This window comes from Lampris incognitus, chromosome 10 (genome assembly GCF_029633865.1).
Source record: "Lampris incognitus isolate fLamInc1 chromosome 10, fLamInc1.hap2, whole genome shotgun sequence".
Taxonomy (NCBI): Eukaryota; Metazoa; Chordata; class Actinopteri; order Lampriformes; family Lampridae; genus Lampris; species Lampris incognitus.
Window position 1 is genome coordinate 563,424 of NC_079220.1, and position 12,620 is coordinate 576,043.

Here is a 12,620-nt window from a genome sequence, read left to right on the forward strand (position 1 = left end):
CTAGTCTCCTCGATTCGGTTGCACCTCTCACTACCAGAGCTAGGTGACTAAAGAGGCCTACACCCTGGTTTAATGATGAGACACGTGCTCTTAAGCAGACCTGCAGGAGACTGGAACGTAAATGGCGAAAATCAAAATTGGAAGTTTTTTACCTATCGTGGCATGAGTGTTTATTGAAATACAAGCGTGCTTTATCTGCTGCACAAACATCGTATCCCTCTCACTTAATACATATTAATAAACATAACCCCAGATTTCTCTTTGACACTGTACCTAAACTTACTAAAAAGCAGCCGTCTATTAGCTTCTCACCATTCACAGCCCATGAATTTCTAGATTTTTTCTGCAATAAGGTTGATGAGATCATAAACAAAATTTGTTCTTCAACTCCATCTACTCCTGCAGATCCTGTCTTACCAAATTCATATCTATACAATGTGTCACCGACAGTCCCAGTTATTACAGATTTTGAGACTCTCTCTCTTGGTACTTTGACTAAGTTGGTGTCAGCTTCTAAACCAACTGCTTGCCTACTTGACCTCCTACCAGCAAAACTTTTTAAAGACCCCTGGCCTTTTCTGGGACCTACAATGTTAGACATTGTTAATTTTATCACTTACTACTGTCATTGTTCCCAGCAGTTTTAAGACAGCTGTGGTTAAACCTCTACTTAAAAAACTGCACCTCGATCCAGGGTCTCTTAATAACTATCGACCAGTCCGTAATCTTCCATTCTTTTCTTAAGTACTAGAGACAGTTGTGTATCAACAACTTTCGACCCATACAAAAGAAAACCATCTATATGAACCTTTTCAATTGGCTTTCAGGCCCGGTCACTCCACTAAAACTGCTCTGACCAGAGTGGTGAACGATCTTCTACTAGCTATGGACTCTTGATTCCACTTCTGTGCTTCTACTACGGGACCTCAGTGCAGTCTTTGACACCACTGATCACTGTATACTATTAGATAAATTAAATGGTAATTTTGGTGTCTCTGGCTTAGCTCTCTCTTGGCTTAAGTCCTACTTATCTGGAAGAACACATTGTGTCTGCTGTAGTAATATTACATCAAAATTCTCTGACGTTAAGTATGTGTACCTCAGGGCTCAGTTCTTGGCCCTCTACTTTTCTCTCTTTACATTACACCTCTTGGCCAAATTATACACAGTTATGGAATAAATTGCCATTGCTATGCTGATGATACTCAACTGTATGTGCCTATAAGTGCTGATGATCATACTGAAATGACTAACTTAGAGGCCTGCTTGGCTACTGTGAAAAACTGGATGTCACTTAACTTTCTGCTTTTAAATTCAGATAAAACTGAGGTGCTGGTCATTGGCCCTGCTAAACACAGACACCAGTTTGATCAAGTAACGATAACAATCGACAACTCTGTAGTTTCACAAAGTGTGGAAGCCAAAAATCTTGGTGTCACATTTGATCCCAGCCTTTCCTTTGATAAGCACATTAAATGTAACATAGCTAAAATTCTGTCTTTTCTCTCCATGACGGACGCAGGGACTCTAATACATGCATTTGTTTCATCCAGACTTGATTACTGTAATGTTGTGTTTTCATTCTAGTACTAAAAGTCTTCAGATGGTTCAGAATGCTGCTGCTAGAATATTAACTAAATCTAGGAAATGTGACCACATTACACCAATTCTTGCCTCCCTTCATTGGCTTCCTATCCATGTTAGATTCGAATACAAGGTGCTTCTGCTGACTTATAAAATCCTAAATGGGCTTGCCCGATCTTACCTGTCTGATCTCCTTAAACCATACATTCCATCTTCAGCTCTTCATTCTCAAACTACAGGGCTCCTGTGTGTACCCAAAGTTAAAAAGAAGTCAGCTGGTGGCAGCAGGGCCTTTTCCTATCGGGCCCAGTTCTTGTGGAATAACCTGCTTGCTGCCATCAGACAATCAGAGTCTTTTGAGTCCTTTAAATCCAAACTTCAAACTCATCTTTTTGCCTTAGCCTACAATTAGTTGCCTTTAAGTTGAGTGCTTCACAACCTGTACTGGATGGCGGGTCGGTTTCTGTCTCAATGAATTTACCAATCACTGTTCTGCTGACGAGATTGTAAAGTATAGATTACAGAGTATAGATTATGACTAGTTGATGACTTAATTGATTATGACTATTGACTACTGCAAAATGTTCTCTTCTCTCACGTCTTTTCTCTCTTTCTGAATGATGTCTTTCTCTTTTTCTGTGTGTGAATGGTGTCATGTGAGTCTCCCTTGTGTGCCCGTGCAGTCGGTTCTCCTCCCACGTCTCCGTGGTGAAGGTGATTGCCACTTGGACGCTGCCTGCCATTCCATTTTATTTTTATATATCTCATGAATCCAGATAATTTTTTTTTTACATGATGATGCTGGTCACGTGGCTTGGGTCCTGGACTGTTCCGATGGCATCTGGACACTGCTTGGCATCCTGCACATCATATTCTTCACTAATTTTATAAGTCCATTATAATTCTGTTATCCTCTTTCAATGTTGTATTGCGTAAATTGCGTAAACACGTTGCACGTTGTCCATCTTGGGAGAGAGATCTTCCTCTGTTGCTCTCCCTGAGGTTTCTTCCAATTGTTTCTCCCTGTTAAAGGGATTTTTTAGGGAGTTGTTCCTTATCCAATGAGAGGATCTAAGGACAGGATCTTGTGTTGCTGTTAAGCCCACTGAGGCAAATTTTTAATTTGTGATATTGGGCTATATAAATAAAATTGATTTGATTTTGATTTGATTTGATTTGTAGTCTCACAAAGCAGTCACTGTCTATTTAGCTGTTCAGAACCTCCAGATTATGAATATTTCTCTCGTTAACTACCCGTGTGTCAATCATAAGAGTGTCTACACATTTCTGGATGACACCTGTGCATTTGTTTGTGTCAGTATGCTGAGAAACAAACTTCTCATAACTAACCCGGAGCAACAAAGACTAAGAACATGTTGTTGCAACAGTATGAGCAGTAACAAGTTAGCAATCACAGTATGAGCAATAACAGTACGAGCAATAACAGCATCAGCAATCACAGTATGAGCAATAACAGTATGAGCAATAACAAGTACGAGCAATAACAAGTATGAGTAATATCAGTACAAGGAATAACAGAACGAGTAATAACAGTACGATCAAAAACAGTACGAGTAATAACAGTTCGAGCAATAACAGTATCAGCAATAACAGTATGCGCAATAAGTATTTGTGACCAACAGTTAAAGCTGCAGTACGCAACACTGAACATTCCAATGCAAATCCTTCCGCCTCTCTCTCTCTCTCTCTCTCTCTCTCTCTCTCTCTCTCTCTCTCTCTCTCTCTCTCTCTCTCTCTCTCTCTCTCTCTCTCTCTCTCTCTCTCTCTCTCTCTCTCTCTCTCTCTCTCTCTCGCTCTCTCTCTCTCACTCTCTCTCTGTTGCAAGCCCCTCCCACCAAATGACCTCTGCATCGGTCTCCGGCCCCTCACACTCGTGTAAACCCAGGAAATTTATTATAAAACTTGTATCATAGTTGATAATCTGTCCATCTAAACAATTATTTTTTTCAGTGAATCTCTTAGTTACACTAATATTGTTCATGTGGAGCAGCCATTTTGTTTTGAGTTGGTCTTCTCGATTTTTAGGGTTAGGGTTATGACCACAGACAACTGGCAAGGCAAGGTGGATGGGAATTGATCGCATACACGTGCATCTGTATTTTTAGGACAGCCAATAGGAACGCCCTCTCTCTGAAATGACCAGTGATTGGCTAAAATCTTCCATCCTGGGCTAGGTTTTCTAAAGCCTGAATACAGAGCCAAGAGGAGGTGCAGACGTCTGGTTTTCACTAAGACCAAATAAATTACAATATGCTGAAAGGTTATTTTGGAAATGTTGCCCAATGACACCAAAAAAAAAAACTGATCATCACAGCTTTAATCATTGGTTTGAGAAAGTCTATGAAGTTCTCATCACCACCTCACTTTGAGACCGCTGAGCCAATATGTGAAGATTACTTTAATGAACATCTGTTTTTCTGGCTACACCATTTCAGAATGGACCACTCTGAAATGTCAGATTACATCGGTGGGCTGTGGTTGGTCGCTTTGAATTTGGCTGAACGTCTTTTGTGCCACCTCTTTCAGATTCAGACATCTTTATTTATCCCAGAAGGGCAATTCAATTCTTTCTCCATGCTGCAAGCATGGTTCATGTTGTAAGATATCCCATCATCCTTTATGCAACAATTTCACATGACCAATGCAAAATCACTGAAGGCAAAACAGTTGCATTGAAAATTGTGTTTGGTGGGGCTCCATCATGACTTCATCATTAGTGTACATTTCTCCATAAGAAGTTTACAAAAGTCTGTATGGAGAAGTCAACTCCATAGCATTACTTTCTCCATAATGACTTTAGACAACATTGCAATATCAACGCAGCAATGCTACTTATGTATTATTTGAGACAAACAAATTAAACCCAAACCACACTCTTGACATACTCTTCCTTCAGAATTACCCCTACCCAATTTCTCCTCCCATCCACACCATGGTAGAAGAGTTTGAACCCACCTCCAATGCTCCTGGCCTTATTCCCCTTCCACACACAGTATACCTACCTTTCTTCTCTCCATCATATCAGCCACTCTCTCCCTCTACCAGTCATAGTGCCAATATTCAAAGTCCTGACTCTCACCTCCACACTCCTACCCTTCCTCTCCTCTCGCTGCCTCTGGACATGCCTTCCCCGTCTCCTTCTCCTTCGCCCAACAGTAGCATAGTTTCCGCTGGCACCCTGCTGGCCAACAGTACCGTTGGTGGTCGTCGGTAACCTGGGCCTGGACCGATCTTATTTACTTATACAGTAATTCTTTCAATTCATATACCTATAAAATTATATCAGCATAGTTACCATCCACCATCTTTTCTGTTTTATGATGTGCTATGTAACATTTGTTTGTCAATTCCATCATCTGTTTCTATAGACTGCCAGTGTCATGTGATTGTACCATCCTGCTCTCATCCACAATCATGGTTTCCGTCTGCTGTTCACCGAATTCCATGTGAATGAATCCGCAATGAATATTTTGCTTCCTGAACACTTTTGGTTGTATTTAATGGATTTTGAGCTGCTGATGACGAAAATCACCTTAACAAAGTTCCTATCACATACCGTTTTGTAAATATGACCTATTTTTGTGATTCCCCATCATATCTTAAGTCTATTAGTATATTGTCCAGAAAGAAAGCTGGTTTGGTCAGTCCAAGCATGCCTGGGCAGCACTCAGTGTAGGTGCTGTGCAGATGTTGTCTTAGGCAGCCTGGCCATGCTGAGTCAGGTTAGATGCTGGCAGACAGGCTACATCATCTGCGTTTATACCTTATACTGTGTTTGCTGTGTTTGTCTGTGTCTGTCTTGCGCTGTTTGGCAAAGCTGCAGCCCTTATGTCATTTTTAACCCATGCCTGCACATTGTTTTAATGACAATACATTGAACTGTATTGAACTGAATAAAAGCTGCTCACATGTACACATGCTGTTGGGATGCATGTTGATGATGCACAAGTTCTTTAGGCAGCAGAATAGTGAGTATACTTAACAACAGGATTGATTGTCTTCAGGAAGGGTTAATACAGCAGAAATGTCTCGTCAGTGCTGCAGCGGCTGCATTACATCCTGTTACATCTGTGGAGAGGACACGCTTAAGACTCAAAGACACACCATGACTGCACTGATTAAGAAAGCCTGTGAGCTCTACTTCAGATGTAACATTGGCGACCAAGAGAAACCCTGGGCTCCTCACATTTGTTGTGCAACATGTGCAGACAACCTGAGAGCTTGGCTCAGAGGTACTCAGAAGTTAACTCCATTTGCAGTCCCAATGATACGGCAAGAACAGAAGGATCACGTCACGGACTATTACTTCTGTCTGACCAAAGTATCTGGCTTCTCTACTAAAAATAAGAAATCTACTGAATACCCCAACCTGCCCTCAGCCATGACACCAGTGCCACATGATGACAGTTTGCCAGTACCGAAGCCACCAGAGACATGGAGCCTAGATGAGGCAGATGACGATGCCACAACGCATGAACCAGATGCGGAAAACAACACTGACCAGATGGTGAACCCTTATGCCTGGTTATCCTCATCTGATAACACAGCCAGGATTAAATGACCTGGTTAGGGACTTAGATTTGTCAGAAGCTAAAGCAGAACAATTTGGTTCAAGCTGGCAAGGGTGGGGTTTGCTGTCACCAGGTACAAAAATGTCTATCTTTTAGAACCATCAAGAACATTTGACAAACTTCTTTATGCAGGTTGACAACCTGTTTCTGCACTGACATTGCTGGATTGCTCATGGCTTTGGGTTGTGTGCATGACCCATAATGATGGCATCTTTTTATAGCTTCATCAAAGTTCAGCCTGAAAGCTGTCCTGTTACACAATGGCAATGTCCACCCTTCAGTACCCACTGGCTATGCAGTACACATGAAAGAAACCTACAACAACATGGAAGTGTTGTTGAAACACATACAGTACAACAACTACCACTGGAACATCTCAATACACACTCTCCCTGCAGTTTTTGCCAATCATATTTTAGTGCATTTTGACGTGCAAACGCAAAGATTCCATTTACTACTAATTCACATGACTTGAATAGGCAGTGTAATGATAAAAGCACTTTTGAGAATGGTATCTCCACTTCACCACAAATATCAACTGTCCTGTATTTATCTCTGACCAAGTCCAATGATTTGTAACACAGAGTGTGTATTTTCGGAGCATTGGGCCGTTGGAGCAGTGGGCTTTTGTTGTCGGGGTAACGGGCTGTCAGCCAAATGGGCTTTCAGTCCAATGAGAGATTTTATTGGGGTTCTGGAAAAATGGGCCGTCGGCTATGGTGTGGCACCTTATAAAGAGCAACGGCTCTGTGCTTCTCAATGGGAACCGGCTCCCTCAGGCATGACACGCAGGATCCACCAGGGTCCTGTTGCTGCAGACCTCATCACATATCAAGTGGGTGATTCTGAAGTTTTGGATCCACAGGACCTCTGTAAAATTATCGTAGACAATGACCTCCCATAGATCCCTGACACGTGGCCACTGCCAGGTATCAGGGGTTTGTGCATCACATGCCCTCACCCCCTTCATTAAACACCACCACAGATACTGAGGTGCATGCAGTCCACCTCACTGTGCAACACTTATCACGTCTTGAAGACTATCATGAGAGGCGAAAAACCATCTTTAGTTGTAGAACATCACTCAGTGGAAACACACACCATCACAATTGTGCTTTGTTGACTTTTTAAAAAATATTTCTTGTATGCTGTCCAACACTGCAGTGGAAACTCGCCACAAGCTTTCATGGCTGATGCTCGCACTCTAACAAGCTCCTGTTTTCCGCAGGAGAGAAGATGGAAATAAACTCCTCCATGCTGGATGGCTCTGCTGAGGAACACAAAGAGACACCAGAGCCAGAACATGGACCAGTGGAAGGTCAGCTGCTAATACATCAGTTTCATGATCATCCTGTCAAACTTGCCATGTATCAGTAAGCCACTAGAAACGTGTCAGTAATATGTTCCCCACAGCGATAAATAAATTCACCTTTATAGTAAACCTTTATAATAAACCTTAATAATACTACATAATAGCTCTTAAGGTGTTAATACTAGTTAACAGTATTGCAGATATTAATAATAATTAATTTTACTGAAAATATAAATATTAGTACATAATGCTGAAGGCATTACAGAGTAAGTGAACACTCCATCTGTGTCTCCTGGTATTTGAAAATGTATATAAAGGGGTGTAGATGTAGAGGACAGTGATGGAGGTGTCCATGTATCTACTACTACTACTACTACTACTACTACTACTACTACTACTACTTTTGGCTGCTCCCGTTAGGGGTCACCCCTTGGATCATCCGTTTCCATCTCTTCCTGTCCTCTGCATCTTCCTCTGTTATACCAGCCACCTGCATGCCCTCCCTCACCACATCCATAAACCTCCTCTTTGGCCTTCCTCTTCTCCTCTTCCCTGGCAGCTCCATATTCAGCACCCTTCTCCCAATATAACCAGCATCTCTCCTCCACACATGTCCAAACCATCTCAGTCTTGTCTCTCTTGCTTTGTCTCCAAACCGTCCAACCTGAGCTGTCCCTCTAATATACTCGTTCCTAATCCTGTCTTCTTCATCACTGCCAATGAAAATCTTATCATCTTCATCTCTGCCACCTCCAGCTCCACCTCTTGTCTTTTCACCAATGCCACTGTCTCCAACCCATACAACATAGCTGGTCTCACAACCATCTTGTAAACCTTCCCTTTAACTCTTGCTGGTACCCTTCTGTCACAAATTACTCCTGACACTCTTCTCCACCCACTCCACCCTGCCTAGTCTCTCTTCTTCACCTCTCTTCTGCACTCCCCATTACTTTGAACAGTTGACCCCAAATATTTAAACTTATACACCTTCATCACCTCTACTCCTTGCATCCTCACCATTCCACTGTCCTCCCTCTCATTCATACATATGTATTCCGTCTTGCTCCTACTGACTTTCATGCCATGGAGGTGTCCATGGCACTTTATCCAAAGGAGTTGAACCAAGTGCAACTGGACTTGGTATATATCCGTGAAGACGTTTCGCCTCTCATCCAAGAGGCTTCCTCAGTTCGTGCCTTTCTGACTAGACCAAGCTAGTCTGACTGGCTGGTGATGGGACTCAGATATTTATCCTCTAGGAGTCGTTGTCAGAGCTATTGATAAGCGTGGCTCTTTGTGTCCCGATGTTTAACAACGCCCGTCACTAACAGAGCCATAAATATGCGTGGCTCTTTTGTGTATCGATGTTATGGCCACGCCCGTCGTTATCGGAGCTATTGATTTGCATTTGTTTAGCAGCGACGGTCGTTGGGGGTGTTAGTTTTGACGTCATTATTCAGTGGTCATGAGAGCCGTTGCAGCCATTAGTGAGCGACTGTTGTTCTTGGAGGCTAGGCTTCTTGAGTCTCCTGGGTAGAGATGAAAGGACAGCATTGTAAGTGGGAGATAGGTGGTGTCGCAGACCCACTCCTCTGTTTAGGAGTGGTTTTCCCAGTTTCACATACGTAGGTGGCTTCCTTCATCCCTCTTTCAAACCATCTATCTTCTCTGTCCAAAATGTGTACGTTGCTGTCCTCGAAGGAGTGTGTCTTCTCCTTTAGGTGTAGATAGACTGCTGTGTCTTGTCCTGAGGAGTTTGGCCTTCTGTGTTGGGCCATCCGTTTGTGTAGTGGTTGTTTGGTTTCTCCTATGTATAGGTCAGTGCAATCCTCATGGCATTGTACAGCATACACCAGATTGCTTTTCTGGGTGTGTGGTACACGGTCTTTGGGATGAACCAGTCTTTGTCGGAGTGTGTTGCTGGGTTTGAAGTATACCGGGATGCGGTGTTTGTTGAAAATTCTCCTGAGCTTCTCGGAGACCCCAGAAACATACGGGATGACTGTATTATTCCTTCTGTTCCTTTTCTCCTCATTGCTCACCTGGTTGGTCTTTTTGGAACGTGTTGCAGTTTTCACAAAGGTTCAGTTTGTGTTCCAGCGGGTGGTGTGAGTCGAAAAGTAGATATTGGTCTGTGTGTGTAGGTTTCCTGTAAACCCCAATGTGGAGGCTCCTGTCTTCCCCACAGGAAACCTACACACACGGACCAATATCTACTTTTCGACTCACACCACCCTCTGGAACACAAACTGAGCGTCATCAGAACTCTGCAACACAGAGCTGACTATGTGCCCGGCAGCACTCAGGCCCAACGAGAAGAGCACAAACGCCTGAGGGGAGCTCTAAAAACCTGCAGCTATCCCAGTTGGACCTTTGTGAAAACGGCAACACGTTCCAAAAAGACCAACCGGGTGAGTGACGAGGAGAAAAGGAACAGAAGGAATAACACAGTCATCCCATATGTTTCTGGGGTCTCCGAGAAACTCAGGAGAATTTTCAACAAACACCGCATCCCGGTGTACTTCAAACCCAGCAACACACTCCGACAAAGACTGGTTCATCCCAAAGACCGTGTACCACACACCCGGAAAAGCAATCGGGTGTATGCTGTACAATGCCATGAGGATCGCACTGACCTATACATAGGAGAAACCAAACAACCACTACACAAACGGATGGCCCAACACAGAAGGCCAAACTCCTCAGGACAAGACTCAGCAGTCTATCTACACCTAAAGGAGAAGACACACTCCTTCGAGGACAGCAACGTACACATTTTGGACAGAGAAGATAGATGGTTTGAAAGAGGGGTGAAGGAAGCCACCTATGTGAAACTGGAAAAACCATCCCTCAACAGAGGAGGAGGTCTGCGACACCACCTATCTCCCACTTACAATGCCGTCCTTTCATCTCTACCCAGGAGACTCAAGAAGCCTAGCCTTCAAGAACAACAGTCGCTCACTAACGGCTGCAACGACTCATGACCACTGAACAATGAAGTCGAAACTAACACCCCCAACCACCGTCGCTGCTAAACCAATGCAAATCATAGGCCCGATGGCGACGGGTGCGGCTGGACATCGAAGCACAGGAGAGCCACGCAAATCAATAGCTCCGATAACGACGGGCGCGGCCATAACATCAGTACACAAAAGAGCCACGCATATCTATGGCTCTGTTAGCAACGGGGGTTGTTAAACATCGAAACACAAAGAGCCATGGACATCTATAGCTCTGATAATGACTCCTAGAGGATAAATATCTGAGTCTCATCACCAGCCAGTCAGACTAGCTTGGTCTAGTCAGAAAGGCACGAACTGAGGAAGCCTCTTGGATGAGAGGCGAAACGTCTTCACGGATATATATCAAGTCCAGTTGCACTTGGTTCAACTCCTTTGGATAACCATGACCTGGATGAATGAGAACATTCACAGACACGTCCATGGCACTTATTGCCTCCAGACACTTGACATTTAGTGGATGTTCTGGTCTGGACTCAAAGATAGAGAGTTATTCTAACAGTCAGTAAAGTAACCTGGCAGCCAGTCACCAAGTCAACCTGTTACGGCTGGTTGTCATTGCACTATAATGTACTAACTTATCCTCTCTCCTCTTCTGTCCATTCAACTTCTGACTCCTTTCTTTTTCATCTAGCTAAGACAAAAGGAGGAACAGTAAAGCAGACATCAGAGCCAAGTGCCAAGGTGAAATAAGCAATTTTTTACTTTATTCCATTATTCTCATCATTACACCCAAATACGTATCATCATCATCATCATTATTGTTGTTGTTGTTGTTATTATTATTATTATCATTATATCAATCATTATTATTATTATCATTAGTATTATTATATATATATATCATTATTATTATTATTGTTATTACTATAATTAGTATTATTATCATCATCATCATTATTATTATTGTCATTATTATCATTATATCATTGTTATTATTATTAGTAGTAGTATTATTATCATTGTTCTTATCATTATCATTATTATCATTATTATCATTACCATTACTATCATATCATTATTATTATTATTTATTTTTATTTATTTTTTTTGCCATAATACAACATAATAAGCGGGCGGGTCCATTCCTTTGGCCTAGGGTTAGAATGAGGTAGAAGTCTATTTGATGGATAGTGCCTTTCTTAGGATGTGAGATGTTCCAAGTAGTGCCATCTTCTGTACTTCTTGTATTCTGATGTTACCTGGGAATCCGTTGGGTGTATTTCTCCATCCTTTTTTTTACAAGTACAACTACTGGTCACTACTGGTCTTGTTGTGGTTTTACAAATCCCAGGGCTCCTATCACTACTGGTCTTGTTGTGGTTTTTACAAGTCCCAGGGCTCCTATCACTACTGGTCTTGTTGTGGTTTTTACAAGTACCAGGGCTCCTATCACTACTGGTACTGTTGTGGTTTTTACAAGTCCCAGGGCTCCTATCACTACTGGTATTGTTGTGGTTTTTACAAGTCCCAGGGCTCCTATCAGTACGGGTATTGTTGTGGTTTTCATTCCCATATTCGTTCAATCTGGATTTCAAGGTCTTTATATTTGGACAGTTTTTCAGTTACTTTTATTGAGGTGTTCCTTTCAGTCGGGATGGACATGTCGATGAGCAGGCAGCTTTTTTCTTTTTGTTCTTGATGGTGATGCCTGGTCTGTTGGCCTTTATCTCACGATCTGTCTGTACTGGCATGTCCCATAAGACTGTGATGTCGTCTTTTTCTGTTACTGTTTGGGGCTCGTGCTCGTACCCTTTGTCTTTTGTGTTGATGTTGAATTCTTTGCATTTGTTCCAGTGCAGGTATGTGGCGGCCTTGTTGTGTCTTTGTAGGTATTCAGTTCTGGCCAGCTCAGGGCACCCTGCCACCACATGGTCAATGGTTTCCTGGAATTGACCACATATCCTGCACGCTGGGTCTGTGCCATCTTTGAGGATTTTGCTGCGGTAGTAACTGGTCTTGATGGCCTGGTCTTGGGCAGCGATGATAAAGCCCTCTGTTTGGGATTTCAGCCCAGCTGTTTTGAGCCATTGGTTGGTCATATGTTGGTCTACATCTTTCTCACCTACTCTTTTTGGGTATTGCCCATGCATTTGTTTCCCCTCCCATTAT

At 42.7% G+C, this 12,620-nt stretch overlaps 1 protein-coding gene across 1 annotated transcript in view; it reads left to right on the top strand.

Annotated features, from left to right (window-relative positions):
* The first annotated feature begins 7,437 nt into the window (after nt 1-7,437).
* LOC130119127 (microtubule-associated protein tau-like) overlaps nt 7,438-12,620 on the top strand; it is an 85,386-nt gene continuing 80,203 nt past the window's right edge. Inside the window, exon 1 of the mRNA XM_056287543.1 lies at nt 7,438-7,494. Within this exon, the coding sequence (XP_056143518.1) occupies nt 7,438-7,494 (57 nt within the window). The remainder of the gene's footprint in view (nt 7,495-12,620) is intronic.